At 40.4% G+C, this 20,065-nt stretch overlaps 1 protein-coding gene across 3 annotated transcripts in view; it reads left to right on the top strand.

Moving 5' to 3' along the window:
* LOC109926779 (beta-amyrin 11-oxidase-like) overlaps nt 1-20,065 on the top strand; it is a 105,064-nt gene that overhangs the window by 44,926 nt on the left and 40,073 nt on the right. For all 3 annotated transcript variants that reach the window (XM_048595413.1, XM_048595415.1, XM_048595414.1), the window contains 3 exons: nt 3,252-3,391; nt 12,076-12,199; nt 14,842-14,986. In XM_048595413.1, coding sequence (XP_048451370.1) covers nt 3,252-3,391; nt 12,076-12,199; nt 14,842-14,986 — 409 coding nt within the window. The remainder of the gene's footprint in view (nt 1-3,251; nt 3,392-12,075; nt 12,200-14,841; nt 14,987-20,065) is intronic.

The following is a 20,065-nucleotide window of genomic DNA, read 5'->3' as shown; positions in this document are numbered from 1 at the left end:
CAATGGTATCAATGTGGATTTCACAAGCTTCAAAATCTCCCCTCCCTCTACCGCATCCCAAAACCAGTCCAGCTCGTCCCCGCCTCCCTAACCTGTTCTTCCTCCCACCTATCCCCTCCTCCCACCTCAAGCTGTACCCCCTTCTCCTACCTACTAACCTCATCCTGCCCCCTTGACCTGTCCATCCTCCCTGGACTGACCTATCCCCTCCCTACCTCCCCACCTACACTCACCTTTACTGGCTCCATCCCCGCCTCTTCGACCTGTCTGTTTCCTCTCCACCTATCCTCTCCTCTATCCATCTTCTATCCGCCTCCCCCCTCTCCCTATTTATTTCAGAACCCCCTTCCCCTCCCCCATTTCTGATGAAGGGTCTAGGCCCAAAATGTCAGCCTTTCTGCTCCTATGACGCTGCTTGGCCTGCTGTGTTCATCCAGTTCTGCACCTTGTTGTCTCGGATTCTCTGGCATCTGCAGTTCCTACTACCTGTGTCTACATGGGTGGCTGCTTAAAATAGGACTTTGTAAAGACGGTGTCTTTTAATTCTGTATTTTTGATTGTGGACTGAAATAGGAAGAGGACTATGTTTTAAAATGAAGGATTGGGGAAGGGATTGCTGCACTTTTTAAATGATACTGAAACTCGATGTATGTGGTGTTTGCGCTGCTGCTCTGTTCAACCAGTGGGGAAAGGCTGGTTGCAGGCGGGGCTTGCACCGGTTGGGGGTGGGGGCGGGATGTACAAAGTGAGACTTCGCTGGCAATGAGTAGCAGTTAGTTTGTGGAGTTGTGACTAGCTGTTAATAACAAAAGTCGTCATCCCGTCAACAGCTATTTGTTTGGATAGCTGAATAACTTGTGGATGTGAGCAATGTACCCATAAACATTTGGACCTTTGCAAGGGGAGGTGGTGCATGTCTCTCTCTGCAGTAAAAAGAAACCTAAGCCTGAAAAAAGCAATTTATTTTACCATGCTAGTTGCTGTAAGCTGTGGCTTTTGACTAATGACTGGGATACTTTGCAAAGTACCAAGTGCCTGTGCCTCCTGCAAAGAATGAAAAGGATTCTGGAGAAATGACATTGAAGAACAACAGGGGAGTCCAAAACTAAATGGCACAGGTTTAAGTTGGGGGGTAAAGTATTAAAAAGGACCTGAGGGGCAACTTTTTTTCGCAGACCGTGGTACATCTGCGAAGTAAGCTGCTGGACGAGGTGGTGGAGGCTAGTACAATTACGATTTTTAAAAGGCATCTGGTTGGGTAAATGAATAAGAAGGGTTAAAGAGTGATTTGGGCCAAATGCTGACAAATGGGACTAGATCAGTTTAGGATATCTGGTTGAAGCGGATGAGTTAGGCCGAAGAGTCTGTTTCTGTGCTTTACAACTCTATGACTAAGTACTGGCGAGCAAAAGGATCATCTCAGCGAACCCTGTGGACAGGGACCATCAACCTGTCTTCCCAGATTTTTCCTCTCCACCCATAACACCAATGTTTTTGTCTTGTCTGTGGTCTGTGTTGTCTGTCTGTCTGTGTGTGTGTATGTGTCGGGGAGGGGGTGGTGTTTACAAGGGATTTATAGTTTTAATTAGTAGAGATATGTGCCATAATTCTTTGGTGTTTACCTGTAACTAGAATCTACTTCTTTGTAATGAATGGTAAATCTTGTTGAATACAAAACCTGGTCTGTGTGTTCTGTTCACCTGAGTCTAAACATAGTGTTAAATCAGGGACATTTTTTGCGTACTTTGATAAAATCTTTAACTTATGTGAGGATTCCGGAATAGCAGGGCTTGATTTCTACAGTCAAACTCCAGTGAGGCCTAACAACTTAGATGTATACTTTTGTTGTTTCAAAACTGTTGACCTCATGTTGCCTATATTGAAATATATCTGCCAGTTTCACATAATTATTCAATTTGTCAATAATTGTACTGCCAACCTGGGCAAAGTTGCATATATGGCTTTCTATGTAGGCAAACAATGTTAATATTGCCCAGACCGAGATAGTAGTTTGGGGAGAGGATGGAGTCACCAGGAATGTATAGTTTTTCTAATAGATACAAATGTCCCTTTGATTTGCCTAATGCCTTTTGGAGAGATTGAAAATTTCATTTTGCTGAAACAATTGGTTCTGAATATCTGTTACTTAAAAGTGAATCACTTTGGTACCATTGTATTTGTCATGTGATTACTTGATGCAATTCACTTGTCCTCACATTTATTTGTTATTCTTTCCACTATTCAGAACTGAGTGGCAAATTGAAGCCGTGATTTTGTATGATATGGAATAAAGTCAAATTGGTAAATAGTGACATTTGGTAGAATAGCGAAGTCAAACTAGAATATCTCAGTTGTAAATGGTAGAGTTGCCTAGTTCACACGGCAGAAATCATTTTCAAACATATTTTCTTTATCAATTGGGTTCTTAAATAAATGTTGACTTTGCTAGTTTTGTCCACATCCCAAGTATTAATTACGCGTTTTGGTTCCCTTGACGGCATTAAATATCAACAACTGCATTGTGCATGACTGGAGTTTCTTGTAAGCCAGAATCCAGGTATGTAGGCCAACAATAAAAAAGGATCCAGGTAGGCATTTTACCTTCCTGAAGGAGATGAATGAACTATTTGGCTTTTCTCTTGCAATGTAATTTTAATACCTTGAGAAGTTGTTTATGTGAAATCATGTTGTTATTATTGGACATACATCACCGTTTGTTTGTTGTCACTGGATCAATATCCTGACCTAACTCTAACAGGAGCACCTTCAGAAGGACTACAATGATTCAAGAAGATCCACTGCATGATAACTAGAGATGGGCAACAGATGTGGCTTTGCCAGTGTGTCCCAAAGCCCAAGAGCAATTCTATTTTAAACATGTATCAATCGGGATGAAGTCCAATCCTTCGCAGTTCACTGTCACTTAACTCAAAAGATAAAATTAATTTATCACGAAGTGTCCAATGTTTACATTACTTATGTTTCTGCCTTTAAATCATGAGTTTTTTTTAAGAACAGAGGCTGATTTTTGAAGTATTAAACATAATCTATATTGAAGTTGTTCCCTGTATATACTGAATAATATTCTTTTGTCATTTAAAAAGAGGTGAAATTTCACACTGCATCCGAACAGCAGATTGGAAAATACTCAAGAAAAGAGTTTTCACCAAAGTTATTCTTCCACAAGATGTTTTAAATGCACCTCTTGTCCTATTGAGTTTTGACCTCTTCTTAAACTCTTATTCCACCAGCAGTGAGCCCGTTGCAGTTTATACTCTGTTCAAACGTTTGGCTACAGAACTGGTACTAGGAATTTTTCTTAATGTTGATGCAGAGGAATCTGCAGCACTCTCCAAACAGATTACACAGCTTTCAACGCAACACTGGCATGGTAAGGATTCAATTTGGGTGAATGACAAAAGGTGGCAACAATATAAAATCATAGAAGAGCACAGTTTTAGTACAGAGGCCTGTCATTTAGCTCATCAGTTCTGTATGTTGTTTATCACGACATGAACTACTTAGTCCAATCTTTCCTCCTCACTACTCAATTCCTTTAATATCCCTCTGATCTTATTTGAGCTCTCCTGGTGATTCTTCAGACTTTTAATTTGCCGCTGTGTCTAATTCCAGTTTCCTATATGTTTCACACAACCGTTAGTAATTCTGCTGTTAGATCTCTTATCTGGTTTTCCTTTTAAAGAATTTACGTGCTCTGTTACATCAAATTGCATTCATTAAACTAAGCAGAACTTACAAGGCAATAATCACAGGATTACAACTTAAGGCACGGACAGACTGGCACAGAATCAATAAACTCAACGAGTTAAATGCGTGGCTTAGAGATTAGTACAGGAGGAACAGGTTTTAATTTGTGGGGCACAAACATCAGTATTGTGGTGGAAGGGACCTGTACTGGTTGGATGGTGTTCAGTCATACTAGGACCAGTGTGCTGGTGAATCAAATAACTAGAACTGTAGAGAGAGCTTTAAACTAGTTAGAAAGATGAGAGAGGGGCTACGCAGGCTTACAAGCAAAAGGATATGGCAACATCACAGGGAATGATATTGGTGCTAATACTCAGTGAAACAAGTCAGGACAGAGTACACAATTATAAGAAGACAGCAGCAAATAAGGTCAGTGGGGATAATATGGTGAAAAGGCAAAACTAATGGCTCTTTTTTTAATTGTGCGTAGTGCTTGAAACAAAATAAATGAATTAACGGTGCCAGTAGGTAGACATTAATGGGTATGGTCTTGTGGCCATTTCAGAGATGTGGTTGAAAGGAGATCAAAACTGAGTGCTCAATATTTGGGGGTGTGTAACTTTTTGAAAAGACAGATATATGGTTTGAGATGGAATAAGTCCAATAGCAAGAAATCCTGTTGGATTGGAAGATGTAGAGTCTATATGCTTTGAGGTAATAATTAACAAAGCGAACATGATACTTGTAAGAGTAGTCTATAAGCCCCTCCAACACTAAGTATTCTGTAGGACACAGAATAAATCATTAGATTATAGGGCATGTTAAAAAATACAGGGCATTAATCATGGGTGAATTTGATCTTAATGCACATCAGGAAAATCAAATTGACAAGGTAGCCAAAAGGAAGAATTCATGGAATGTATATGGGATAGCTTCCTTAAACAAAATGTTGTGGATCCAACCAGGGATTTCAGGCTATTTTGGATCCAGCAATGTGCAATGATGCAGGTTTAATAAATGGTCTCATAGTAAGATAGCTCCTCGGGAACAGTGACCATAACATAGTAGAATTTAACGTTCAGTTTGAGAATGAGGAACTTGGGTCAGAAACAACTGTGCTAAACTTAAGGATAATTTCATAACAATAAGGGCTAAGTTGGCTGGAGTGGACTAAGAAGGGAATTTAGCATAAAAAATAGTTGAGAAACAAAGGCAGTTGTTTTGAGATAATATTCATGACTCATAGCAAAGATGTACTCTAGTGAGGAGTACAGATTCTAGGGAGAGGATAAAGTAACCATGATTAACCAAGGAGGTTAAGAATAATATCAAATTAAAAGGGAATAAAAAGACAAAAATTATTGGTAAACCAGAGGATTGGAAAAGTTTTAAAAATCAGTTTTTAAAAAATGATCAAAAAATTGAGAGAATATGAACTGAAGGCAAACTATCAAGTAATATAAAATGAGACAGTAAAAGCTTCTTCAAATGCATAGAAAGAAAAAGAGGTCAAAGTGAACGTAGGCCCCTTAGAGAGTGAGGCTTTGGAAATAATAATGGAGAACCAGGAAGTGGCAGAAGAGCTGAATAAATAGAACACTTTGCATCAGCGTTCATGGTAGAGGACATAAATAGCATTCCAAAAATACTGAATTAAGCCGTGGAGGGGAATTGGGGATGAGGAGGGAGAATAAACAGAACAACACGCTAGAGGAAAAAGTACTAGGGAAACTAATGGGGCTAAAAGCTGATAAGGCCCCTGGACCTGATCATACGTGTGCTATGATTTTGAACAGAAGTACCTCCAGAGATCATGGATGCACGGGTAGTGGTCTTCCAAGAAAGTGGGGAAAAAGTCCATATGTTTGCAAAACAACCAATGCCACACCCTTATTCTAAAATTGAGTGAGCCAGAAAACCGGCAACTATAGGCCAGTTAACTAAGCATTTGTCATTGGGAAAATGCTGGAGTCTATTGTAAAGGATGTAATAGCAGTGCATTTAGGAATACATTTAAAATTAAGCAAAATCAGCATGGCTTCATGAAGAGGAACTAATGTCTGACAAATTTACTAGAATTCTTTGAGGAGGTAGCAAGTAGGATTGATAAAGGCAAACAAGTATATGGTAATATATTTAGATTTCCAAAATGCGTAAGATAAGAGTCCATGATATTGGGGTAGTACAGCAGCATAGCTGGAGGATTAGCTAACTTATAGACAGATAAAGGAGGCATTCTCAGAGTCACAACTAGTAACTAGTGGAGTGCCACAGGGATCAGTGCTAGGGCCACATCTAGATATATATTAATGACTTGGATGAGGAAAGTGAATGTATTATAGCCAAGTTATAGCCATATGATGCAAAGATTGGTGGGAAGAAAACTGATGTAGATGATACTGTGTCTATGGAGAGAGATTAGGTTGAGTGAGTGGGCAAAAACCTGCCAAATGGAATATAATGTTGGGAAATGTGAGGTTGTGTGTTTTGGCAGGAAGAATAGAAGAGCTGATATTAGTTAAATGAGGTAAGATTGCAGAATTCTACAGCATGGAGGGATTTGGAAGACATTTTGCATGAATTATGAAATACTAATTGAATTTTAACAGGTAGTAAAGAAGGCAAATGAATTGTTGGCCTGTATTTCAAAGGGAAGTGGAATAGTCTGGCTAAAACTGTACATGGCATCTGTCAGATCACAGCTAGAATACGGTGAACACTTTGGTCCTCTTTCTAATGAAAGATATACTGGCATTGGAGACAGTCCAGTGAAGGTTCACCAGGTTGATTATCTGTTTGGAGGAATTCTGTTTTGGGGAAATCTTAGGTAGGTTGAGTCTGTAATCATTTGACTTGGAAGAATGACAGGCAATCTTATTGAACCATGTATGATTCCAAGGGGGTTTGACAGATGCTGAGAAGTTGTTTTCCCCTACCGGGAGAGTCCATGACCAGACGGCATAATCACAGAGTAATGGTTGCCTGTTTATGACAGAGGATGAGGAGGATTTTTTTTCTGAGCTGATTAGCCATGATCTCATTGAATAGTGAAGCACTGATGGCTGAATGGCCCGCTATATCTTATCTATATCCTTTATCTTGGTGCTCCAGACTAAAATGCCACTCCTCTCTCTTCCTTCTCTCTTGCCCTCCCATCTTGGTCAGTGTTGGCATGGAGAGAAAGAGTGAGAGATTAGATTAATGCACCAAATCACAAAGTGAGGGATGACATGGTTGCTTTGGAAACAAGCGGAGGAGAAATTAACAAAAAAAAAGTGGGCGGCATAGTGGTTAGCACTATTACCTCATGGCACCATTGACCCGGGTTTGATTCTGGCCTTGGGTGACTGTCTGTGTGGAGTTCACACATTCTCTCTGTGTCTGCGTGGGTTTCCTCTGGGTGCACCGGTTTCCTCCCACAGTCCAAAGATATGTAGGTTAGGTGGATTGGCCATGCTAGATTGCCCATAGCGTCTAGGGACGCGCAGGCTGGGTGGGTTGGCCTTGGGAGGTGCGGGACTTCAATAGTAACTTTAAAAGTATTTTATGGGAATGTAACAGCAAAATTTGATATCATGTTACATAAGGAGATATTGCATCCAATGTCCAGAAGGAGCCTGCTAGAAGGTAGGGAGAGTGAGATATATTTAGGGAGGGTGTCCCAGAGCTTCAGACAATACTCCCAATGGTGGAGTAATTAAATGTTGCCCTCTTGAGGACATGATTTTAGAGGAGTACAGACATTTGATATGTAGGACTGGCAAGGGTAGTGAGGAATGGCGCCATGAGGGGCTTGCCAGCAATTGTTACAGAGAGAACATGATTAGCTGTAAATATAGGTCAGTGAGCACAATGATTAATAGGACTATGTATGAGTTAGGAAATGAGCACAGGATCAATTTTGGATGATGAGAGATTTACAGAAGATAGAACTTTTGAATCTGGTCAGGATTCCATTGGAATAATCAATTCTAAGCTAAAATGAATATTTCAGCATAACCTGAAGCTGAGCTATTAATGTTACAGATGGCTGCAACAAGGATTTTAAAGAATTGCACCTTCTGATCTCCTTTTAAGGCTTTTTGGGAATAATGAAAGAGAATTTGCAGTTTAATGGTTTTGTGACAACCTCTGGATAACACACCTTAGATCCAATTACGTACTCTGTGTCATTGTAGTAGTGCTGCTGTGAACAGATAAGTTTCTGCAGACAACAATGAGATAAGTGACCACATATGGGGAGGCGCTGACCTATTGGTGTTATCACTGGATTGTTAATCCAGAGATCCAGATAACCTTCTGGAGACCTGGGTTCAAATCCCTCTGCAGCAAATGGTGGAATTTGAATTCTATAAATATCTGGAATTAAGAATCCAATGATGACCGTGAATCCATTATCAATTGTCAGGAAAAACCCATCTGGTTCACTAATGTCCTTTAGGGAAGGAAACTGCCATCCTTACCTGGTCTGGCCTACAGGTGACTCCAGACCCACAGCAATGTGGTTGACTCTGAACTGCCCTCTCGGCAATTAGGGATGGGCAATAAATGCTGCCTAGCCAGCAATGCCCTCATCCTGTGAATGAATTTTAAAAATCTGATTTCCTGGTGTTGGATGTGGTGTAAGTGTTGGCCAGGCGGCAGGTGAATTTTTATTCACATATTCCCCAGAGACCTTTTCCATCCACCTGTGAGCTGCTAAAGACTCATCTTAATGTCTCACCTACCAAGAATGTTGCACTTCCTCAGCACTGCACTGCAGTGATAATTTGGATTGTGCTAATGTCTTGGAGTGGGGTTTGAATCCAGGTTTCTGATTCAAGATTCAAGTGTCACAACTGAGTATGGTTTGTTATGAAATTATGACCTCTCAGTATGATTTTCTGAATAATAGAATGATCTTTGACCATTTATAAGCTTTCACAATCTTGAACCAATGAGTGCTGGTAAAATATGTCTTCATGGCTTATTCTAATAAAATGCAATTTCAGTCTTTACTTGCAGTAGCAGCACTGGCCATAGGGTGAGGCGCTACTATTGGTGGGTAGAAGTTCGAGGGTGATTGAAAGCATTGCAATATTTAAAATGAAAATTAAAAAGTTCACCTCTTCAACTTTTTTGACATTTAGCCTGCTTGTCCTTTGTACAGAGGTGCTTCCTAATTGCATATCGGAAAAAATTGGGAGGTTACCATAACTTTTCTCATGAGGTTTGCCTCAAAATCTGCTAGGATTAAGCATTTACAATCTGATCTAATAATGCACAAAAGGATGTCTTGCTTGCCCACGTGCATAGTGCAATTTTGCCAAAATGAAAGATTCCCAACTTAATCAAGAGCTAAAGCTTATTTACCAATAGGTAATTTTCTGTAATCTCTAGTCATCTTTGAGTTAGTCTTACTTCAATCCTCTAGCACAGACGATATTTCTTTCCACAGCATTCTTGAAAATTGTGTACACAACCTCCTATTTCTTTTCTAATTTCTGTTTGGGATCCTCGTTAAGCAATATGCATTGCTTATTTGTCTATATTCAGTTTCAATAACCTCCAGCTCATTTCTCTTCAAATAATAATCTCCACTGACATTTCACAGTTATCCATCCACCTTGAGTGTTTCTCTGGTTCCAGTACTGTGTTCTCTGTCCAAAATGAAACACTTGCTCTGTATCTATGCGATTCCTTCAGTCTCCCCCCACTTGACATTCACTGCCTCCATCCCTCTTTTTCTCTGGCAAGGAGAGCAAAAGTTCATCCTGTTCTACTGATCATCATTCTTCCTCAACCAAGTTCATAAAAAATTGATTATTTGGTTATGAATTAATTTGCTGTGTGCAGAATTGCCAGAGTATTACCTGAATTATAACAGCAGCTCTATTTCAAAAGTACTTTATTGGATGCAATGTCTAGACGTGTTGATGGGATGTCTTGGACATGTAAAAAGTGTTACGCAAGTTCTTTAATTAAATAAAATGCAAGTTTTTTCTTTGAACGTTTGCATTTTGATTCTAAATTGGTCCTAATGTAAGGATCTTCATAATTTAATGCATTCCAATAGGAGAGAAGGGAATATATTAGATCGATATCCTTTCAATCACTTGTTTAAATAGTTGATGTATTTTTGCCTTCTAATTTTCCTTTCCATGGCATCTGTCCATTGTATCTTTTGACTAACTATAATGTGCTTTTCACCATTATATCTGTCTTTCTTTTTCCTTACATTGCATGTAATCACTGTAGTCAACAGCCCTAATTTACTTCTCCTTTTAGATTATCTACTATGGATAGTATTGAATAACAGTATCACAGTAGATTGATTCCTAAAGTCCTTTTTATCTGAGGGGATTATTTTTTGGGTATAAGGAAACTAACATTGGGATCTTCAATATCAAAATTGAATTTGCTAGATAATTCGGGCAGTTATCAACTTATTGAACAGTGGCCAACTTGTACCTTCTACTGACCAAGTGGTACAGTTTGACAGTGGTTCACAGACAAAATCAACTTACAAGCACAGTTAACTATAGTGAGAAACCGTTCTTGCAGCCCTTTAGAGTTGGGGTGCAGCTGTTCCTCACTAGGAGGAGGAGGAGAGGCACTTTGATCCTGACTGTTGGTCATAGAATTATAGAATGCCTTGAATCATTGAAGCAGGCTATTCAGCCCAACAAATCCACACCCACTCTCCAAAGAGCATCCCACCCACCCCACTACCCTATCCCTGCATTTCCCATGGCTATATTTGTGACCTACACATCCCTGGGCACTATGGGCAATTTTGCATGGCCAATGCACCTAATTTGCACATCTTTGGATTGTGGGAGCAAACTGGAGCACCTGGAGGAAACTCACACAGATACAGAATGTGCAAACTCCACACAGACAGTTACTGAGGGTGGAATTGAACCCGGGTCCCTAGTGCTGTGAGGCAGCAGTACTAACCACTGAGCCACCGTGGTGCCCCTCCCCCCAACTCAATGTAACAAAATGTTTCAGTTGTTTGAAATAATCTGCAGTTGACCAGGGAATAATATGAATAGCATATGCATAGAATTGGGAGGTAATTTGTCAAACCATTCTACCTGTGCACAATTTGACTTAATTGATGGAACGTAATGCGATCACTAAGGGTCTAGTTTACACTATTTTGCTGAATTGCTTGGTGTACCTGAAGGTTTGGTAGCATTAGCTCTTACAATAGAACGGATATCTGCAAAAGATTTACTTAACTAGAAATATCATCACATCCACTCCTCCCATATTACTCTTGTCTATCCAGTGCCTCCCTTTGCTTGCCCACCCTCTCTTCCTTACTACCCCTATTTGCTGTTCCATCCTTCCCATGCCATCTCATCCCACTTCTCCCACCTTTCCATCTCATCTCATTTCCACATTGGCTCTGATAGCCCCCTCCCAGGTACGCAACAGTTCCTTCATTGACAGCTTGAAAATCATCTGATTTAAATACAGCAGAATCAGTTGTGCCCAAAATAAACACAAGGCAACACTGAGATAACACGGTATGGAGCTGGAGGAATACAGCAGGCCAGACAGCATCAGAGGAAGAGGAAAGTTGACGTTTCAAGTCAGGACTTTTTATGAAGAAATGTCAGAACCCAAAACATCAACTTTCCTGCTCCTCTGATGCTGCCTGGCCTGCTGTGTTCCTCCAGCTCTACACTGTGTTATCTGTGACTCCGGCATCTGCAGTTCTTATTATCTCACAAGGCAACGCTGATATTGGGAGGTAATTTTCAAAATTTTGATGACAGCCAACATACAGAAATATGAATTTATTTGATCTTTAGATGTGTTGTTTCACCATCATAAGTGGTGTTTATATTTTATCTAATGTGTAACTCGATGAACTTGGATATGGTGAGGCATTTAGCAGATTGGTTGATGCGGAACACTCCTATACTGAATTGGAGCAGGGTTCTCTATATTTAAAAAAACATTTGAACGGGTACGTGGATAGAAGAGGTTTATAGGGATATGGGCCAAACACTGGAAAATGGGACTAGTTCAGTTTAGGAAACCTGGTTGGCATGGACGTGTTGGGCCGAAGGGCCTGTTTTTGTGCTGTATGACTCTATATTTAAAACCAGCTTCTATGTCTGTGTTGGGAAACGTGGGAAGTCTGAGCGCTGACACACCATGTGTTAGATATAGCAAGTTAATTTAGGGAAGGAATACACGGATGTACAGGAAGAGTGTAAGAATGCTGTTTGGGATTCAGTCACAGGGATGCAATTTACTGATTGATGTACAGAGTATCTTGATCAAATAGGTTAAAGTTTAACAGCACAATTAATAGTTACAATTGAAATGGATTGTTTCCTCATTGTATATTTAATGTTTGTTTTATAGGACTGATCTCTGCTCCTGTGAAAGTGAAAGTATCAGTGTGGTCCTCCGCGTTTACTCAGGCACTGGAAGCAAAAGAAAAGCTGCTTAACATCATTAATGAACGTCTCAAGAGCGAGGAGGATGGGTGAGTGTTGTCAAAATAATTTTTTTTAAAAAACTGTGCACACTGTAAATTTGAAATTAAACAAGTGCTTTAAATGTTCAGCAAGCCTGGCAGCACCTGTTTGGAAAAAGGGTCACAGTCAACTTGCAATGTTAAATCTTTCTCTGCCAGACCTACTGAATATTTCCAGAACTTTGTTTTAATTGTCAGGATAATCTTTCTTTTAAACTGTTCAATTTTAACTACTTTCTTATAAATTCAAACCTTTGTTCATCTGGTTAACGCATTGCAGTAAGAGAGTATTAATGTGGCACAGTATGGAAGGCAAGAGCTGCTTTCTAACTATTGAATCCTGATAGATGTGTCCTGTTGTGATGTGTGTGCAGAGAGGGAAAATGCTCCTAAGGATAGGGTGAGGTTTCCATGCACGATCAGTTGCATCTAGCCATACTCTCGGAAGAATGGAGAGAGCACTGACTTTGAGGATTCAACAGTCTGTCTACATGTGCTTTGGTGGCAGGGGTTATCTGCATTGTGGAACTAGATTTCATTTTTACTTTAAAGGAAGTAAATAAAGTATTCAGAATTATAAGAAATACAAATCAAAATTATAAGAAATACAAATCAAAAGTGCCCATGGGACAGCAATCTGATTTCTCTCCATGCCAAGAGAGCACTACATCCTGATGTTCTCAAACAAGGGACACTTTTGTTCTACCTTGATTCTACTCCATGTTGTCTGATCTTTGAGTTTGTGATGTCTCTTGGGAAGCAACAATTTGTTTCCAAATTAACTCCCTCAAAGCCGTGCTTATATTTTTGAACCCCATCCCTCCACTTGGCATTTTCTGACTGTAATTCAATATTTTTCCAGTGTTCCCTTTAGATTTTATTGTACTCTGTCATATGTATCCTGTTCCCAGCAAAATTGCAGTATATCAGTATTTTTCAGCTAATTGCCACTTAACTACCCAATCCCCCAACTCCTTGTATTTTTAATTTAGCTATAAGCCATACACATGCATTGTCGAACGTATTTCAGAACTTAAATTTATTTTTCCTTTTTAAACCTTTTGTAAAAAGCCCATTGAGTGTTCACTTGTCATTCTATCAAGCTGTTCTACAACTTGCCCCAGACATAAGTGTCACTGTAATTCCCTATAATATGCCAGTGCCCTTGCATACTCAGGCTTGAGTATGTCCTAATCAGGCTTGAGACAGATGGTTCGTATTTGGTGGATGATGTGACCTTCCCTTCATTGGGATTAAAGATAAAAGTTGCCATAGTCTTGCTAGGTCATAGGGCTGCTCTCTCAAATAGAGAGATATGATTGGTGGTGGTTTAACCTAAGGGTCACCATGACTCATGTGAGGGGAGAGGTCGAGAACAAGAGTCCTTCATGATAGCCTTAGCTCATGTAGGAATTGAACCCACACTCTTGGCGTCACATTAAATTCCAAACCAGCCATCTAGACAACTAAGATAACCAATACCCCCAAAAGAGGGATGGGTGAGAAGCAAGAGGTCTATGGTTCTATGATCAACAAACTTGCTTGCCAGCAGGACGATGAGCTAGGAGTTGAAAATTAGCTTAAGGCAGGAACGTACATCCCTCCCGTCTTTTTAGACTCCATTGCAGCTAGCTTTGGGATGCAATGAACCATCTCCTGTAGAGCTGAGAAAATAAGGGCTTCCTTGTCCCCTGCCAGCTATGCTTTGCTTTCTTCTCTTCTGTAATACCTTGCCCTGCAAGAGATGGCAGATTGTCATAACATGCATGCCAGCACACAGTCTATATCAGATTAATTGAGGAACATGGAGCCAGTGAGAGGTAGGTGTAAGGCTGGCAGCTTTGGCAGGTGTCTGAGAGTGGGTTAGAGCACCTGAATGCTAGATGTAATTTCTAAATGCTAAGAAATGCTACTGGATAAGTGATGAGGTTTTAGTGCATTGAGCAGCATGAAAGGTTGCTGTGGGAGATATTGGTAAAAATTGATTCATTGACTTTTAGTAACCATGGGTGGTAATTAACTTTCTACGCCACTGCTGACAGGTATTCAGATCCAGACTCCAGAGCTGACCTCGCTGTGTGCCTGCTCTCAGTTGTTCCTATCCACCTCTTGTTGCTTCCTGTGCCATGTCAGTCACCCTGGAGCAGTTTTGTTTGTCATGTTTTAAATTCCAGAAACTGTATTCAGTATAGCTTCTTCCCCTTTAATTAAGGGCAGGTCCATCTTAAAGATGCGATAAACCCAGTACTGGTTGATTGTGCTCATCAGGGAGTCAGAGGAAACCAGCATTAGGGAAGTGCTCAGTCCTACACTACAGTCAGAGTAATTGGCTGGGAGTAGGAAATCTCCATTGGAACCGACATGGGCAGATTGTGAATCATGACGACCACCACCACCACCCACCCATCCCCCTCATACCCCAAAAGAAACCTGACTTTTTACCCCAGATTGATTTGAGTAAAACACTTAATTGCAGATATAGAAGCAACAACTTCGTAGCTTCATAGCTATTCAGTGTTTCATCTGCCTCCTAACATTCTGTCATTTTTAATGAAAACCTTTATCATTCATGTTCTTCACAGTTACAGTAAACCAGTAATAGTTAATACATTTGGTGTAAATGTGTAATTTGAACTTGATAACTTCAACAGGCTGATCGCCAAAATAAGGACTGTACCATTCCCAGAAAACACCAATGCAGCACAGCATCTTCTCCTGTTCATTTCGGCACTAATCCCCAAGGCACTTGCATCGTTGTTGACCTCCTTTACAGTGGAGCTTGCTGGCTCAGACAAGGTACACTTCTGTTATTTCCTACCTTATACTGTTCTTAAAACTGTGACCAAGGTTGTTCAGGTTCACTTCTCTGTTAGCTGTATGTATTAATCAAAGTAATCAGTGTAATTTAAATGTTGGTTTCTGTATGTTTCTTCCTCCTTCCAGACTGACTGACTCTTTTTTTTCCCAGTATAACATTACTGATTGCCCTTTAAAGTTATTTACTGACCTGTTCCTTCCGACTGTGTTTCTTTTCTGTTCTGTGGTTACCCTTTCATTCGACTATCTTCACTTCTCCTCCATTCTGTAGCTTTGTCTGAGTGGCCTGTTTGAAGGTGTCATCTTGCAACTCCTCAGGTAATTTTGGTATATTGGTGTTTAAGTATTCCAAATTATGGTGCTTACACTAATGTCAGTGAAATCGGTAAGTAAAGAAGTGATAATTTAATCTCTATTAAATTAGGTTACAAAAATGTCAATTTACATATTTGTTTCCATTAATTAATCTCCTTTTTCGTATACGTAGAATTAATCATTGCTGATTTAATGATTTATATATGTATTTGCTGCACATTTCCTGGAAAAATTAATTGACTCATTGCTACAACACAAACTTGTAATTGTAAGTAAAACCCTCCAAAGCTGTAGCAGGAATGTTATCAAACAAAATTTGACTGTCAACTGAGATATTGGGTCTGGGGATAGTGATCAAAATCTTGGTCAGAGATTTTAAAGAGGGAGAGTGGAGAAGTTTAGGAAATGAATTCCAGAGCTTTAGGACCTTGGCAGCTGTCGACGTGACTGCCTGTGATGGAGTAACTAAAATCTGGATTACGCGTGAGGCCAGATTTGAAGGAGCCAAAATCTCTCAGAATAAATTAATAGGGTTCCTGCATCTTTAGTAGAATAAAATTCCATTATCATGAAACTATCATTGACTGTTGTAAAAGTTTATCCGATGCACTGATGCCTTTTAAAGAGGGAAATCTGCTGTCCTTACCTGGGTCGGCCTACATGTGACTTATAGCAATATAATTCATTCTTAACTGCCTTCGGAAATAGTCCAGAAAGACATTTAAGTTCTGGGCAATTATATATGGGCACCAAAGCCCAGTGATTCCCACATCCCATGAAAGAAAAAAAGTTAGTTAATGACATCTTAAGTAGGTCTCTTGGATAAAATTAGAGTAAATGGGTCTCAACTATAGACTTGCACACAGTCTTGTTCTGCTTGTTCCTGCTTTGCCTTACCTTGTTTTACTATTCAGTGTTTCTGAAGAAAGTATATACAGAGTCCTCCATGACCACAACCAGACATATCTACACTGACACCAACAAGCACACCTCGTCTAATACTGGAGAGCAAGAAAGGAGCAAATGGGGAATCTGGCACTTAGTGTTCATCCAATTATTGATGTTCTAGCAATGTCTCAAACAGCTACCAAGCACTAGACTGTTTCTGATTGGCAGCTTCATGGCTGATAACTGTTCTTGTAGAAGTCTCCAGTGCAGCCAGTCAGCAATAGTAACAGATGAGATTAAGGAGGAGGAGAACAAAGCTGTACAGGATTCCAGTTACTCAAAGCAAGTGATTATGGAGAGTTGTGAACGTGGACATTGTGGATAAACATTGGACAAGTTTGGAATACCAAAGTCAATCTCATATATTTACAAGTTTCATTGACTTGGGCAATTTTTTTTTTGGATATTTCCTGACCTGGAAGCCTCACTTACAAACTTCCATGATTTTCTAGACTTTTCACGACCTGCAGGAACTCTGAATTAAATGCAGTCGAGCCATGAATAATAGTGTTACCCAACTGGTATAATCAATAATCAATTCCATTGAACTACAGTATTTGGTACCAAAATGTGTCATTAAAGTATCAGCTGAACTAGAAATAGCTCAAATTGTTCAACAGCATTTTCAAAAGCCCTGAAAGTACTTAATCCACCTTCAACCCCCCACCATGAGCAATACAATGCAACTATCAGCCACTGGAAAGGCAGGAAGCAATCCATCTCCTCTTCATCAAACTTGGAGATTGGATGGGAAGACTTGAATGTTTCCACAGAATCCATTCAGCCCAACAAGTCCATACCAACTCTCCAAAGGATATCCCACCCAGACCCATTCCCCACCCCTTTCCCTGTAACTCTGCATTTCCCATGGCTATTGCACCTAACTTACACATCCCTGAACACTATGGGCATTTTAGCATGGCCAATCCAGCTAACTTGCATACCTTTGGGCTGTGAGAGGAAACCAGAGCCTCTGGCAGAAACCTATGCAGACACAGGGAGAATGTGCAAACTACACACAGACAGTTGCCTGAGGGTGGAATCAAACCTGGGTCCTTGGCTCTGTGAGGCACCAGTGCTAACCACTGAGCCACCATGCTGCTCATTTCAGTCCTTAAATATGGTTTATGTGTTGTTCCCTCACCAGTGCTCTCATCACTGGGGTTCTGTTTTCAGCTTGGAGTGTTTCAGCAGGAACTCTTTCCCTTTCCTTGAGTTCTTTTCTTGCCTCTTTCTTCCTCTCATTTGTCTGTTCCTGAAATTCACTTTTCCTCCCCTTCCTTTTCTGTTGGAATCCAAATTCTAATTTCTGCTGCTCCAGCTTTAGTTTTTTCACTTTCCTCAGTTTTGAGCACCTAGATATTTCGTTTGAAATTTGTTTTTCTGGCTTTCAGGTAGAACCGAACCTGTAAGTGCTGAGCTACTCCTTTTAATTCTTCTAAGGATAGCTTTTTTTTTAAAAGGATTATCATCCTGTTCTATGAAAGCATTGACATCTAATGTGGCTGTTTTAGTAGTGAAGTATTACAGATCCAAGAGAACTTTTCTTTCAGTTTCAATTTTTTAACAGCTTTTGAAGAAACAGCTCATTTTTCCCCCCATTCCAATTCTTTCATGATCTTCATCAGTCTTCAATGACATACCCATCGGCAAGAGGAAGTCCGGAAAAGAAACCGGAGAAAGAGATGCCAAGGATCTCAAGGCCAAGGACCATTTCCACTTCCCAGAAACACCTGCCAAATGATGCTGCTCTAGGATTGGGCTGATCAGCCACACAAGGACCCAGAGAACCAATGACCAGTGCCACGGAATTTCCTCAGTGGGTAATCATACTCATTAGTGAGCGATGGCCGAGGACAATCAGTACAGAACTTGAATACTGCAATCCATTTTGTCGAAGCTTTTCCTCTTGAGAGGGCTATTTGCAGAGAGAGGTCAATATAGACTGGTTGTCAAGTAAACACTAATGAGTGCAAGATATGAAGCTTGGACAAAATGTGTCCTTTTTTTCTAGTAACACTATGGTACTCTTCCTGTACGAATTTGAGTTCCGATTGTGTCAAATCATTTGGTATGTCTTCCCCAGCCCCTTAGTTGCAGCATAAGCATTAGGTCTTGCCACAAGAGGGCCTCAGCAATATGCTAAAGCAGACCAGACCAGCTAAATTAATTCAGCAGTATTGCAATTTAACCAATAGGTGGCATGCATTTAAGTAGATCTAAGATCCACATTCCACTCAAGTATATGCTAACACTAGCCCATAACTCAGTAGAATCTTTATAAATCAACATCTGATATTTTCAGACAAAAGCCGCTCGTGTCGCACATCATCCTGACCTAGGACAGTATAATGGTTCCTTCATTGCAGGGTCAAAAGCCTGAAACTTCCTTCCTGATAGCACTGTGGGTACCCATCATCACCCTGTCAAGGGCAATTAGAGATGTTGGCCTAGCCAGCAATAACCACATTGCTTGAATGATTTTTTTTAATATAAAAAACTGATACAGCATTGTCAAAAAGGAAAACTGTATCTTTGTGGTAAAGCAACAGTGAACACAATTTGCTGGAAGCTGTGTCGTCCTATAACTGACCAATCCGTGGTTATCCTTGTGCATTGACTGAAGCTACACAGAATGCCAGTGGTATATTCTTTGTGTAAGTCTCTTTTGAAGGGGGAACTTTGGTTTGCTTGACATGGAAGCTATGCTCAGGTCATTTTCAGCCACAGCCCAGAGCAAGCTGTCCTACCTGTGATTCTCAGAATGACCATTCTAATTAGCTTCGGGAAAAGCCTGTGTTCCTGATGATGTAAAGAGGATTTTGAGTTTCTGCTATTCCTGGACAAAGTAACTTCCTGTGTTCCTTCATTTTAGCCCACTTCTGGGCTTGCTGCTCTTTCAGGCATGGGTTCTCTTGGTGAGGCCAGCACTGGACAATGAACACAACTGCCAACGCTTCTGAAGTATGTCAGTAGATCCCAACTTACTTCCATAAGGTCCTTACTTGAGCATTGCTCTATACCTACCAAAATGGATGTAAGAACTATGCCAACACAAATTAAATGTCAGGTCGTGTCTAATATTTTAATCCATCTGCACCACGTTCTTGTTAGGCATTGGGTGGGATTGAGTGGTGGCTTAAATTGGGTCTTAAGTTCTTGCAAAAGTAATGAATGCGATCTCTATTGACTTGAGTCTCAATCCAGCAGTGCCTCCATCCTAAACTTCCAAAGACTAGGACAAGTCAGGAGTCTAATACTTAGTCATCAAGGTCTACAGCACAGAAAAGGTCCTTTGCCCCATTGAGTCTGTGCTGGTCAAAAACAAGCACCTTACTGCTTCTGGTCCCATCTTCCAATACTTGGCTCATGGCCTTCTCTGCTTTAGCATCGCAGTGCACATCTAAATGCTTCCTAATGTTATGAGGGTTTCTGCCTCTACCACCTTTTACAGGCAGTGACTTCCAGATTCTCACCACCTTCAGGGTAAGTCTGTAATGATTAATTGACTAGCTTTTAAGCAAAAGACTTGCTTAACCAGACATATCATCGCATCCACTCCTCCTGTACTAGCCTTGTATGTCCAGTGCCTCCCTTTGCCTGCCCACCCTCTCTACCTTACAACCCCTATTTGCTGTTCAATCCTTCCCACACCATCTCGTCCCATTTCTCCCTTTCCATCTCATCTCCTTTCCAAATTGGCCCTGATAGCCCCCTCCCGGGCCCACAAACAGCAGTTCCTTCATTGACAGGTTGAAAATCATCTGAATACAGCAGAATCAGTTGTACCCAAAA

The sequence above is a fragment of the Rhincodon typus genome, chromosome 3 (assembly GCF_021869965.1).
Source record: "Rhincodon typus isolate 14 chromosome 3, sRhiTyp1.1, whole genome shotgun sequence".
Taxonomy (NCBI): domain Eukaryota; kingdom Metazoa; phylum Chordata; class Chondrichthyes; order Orectolobiformes; family Rhincodontidae; genus Rhincodon; species Rhincodon typus.
Note: the sequence above shows the minus strand (reverse complement) of the source record. Positions and strands in the feature narration are given on the sequence as shown.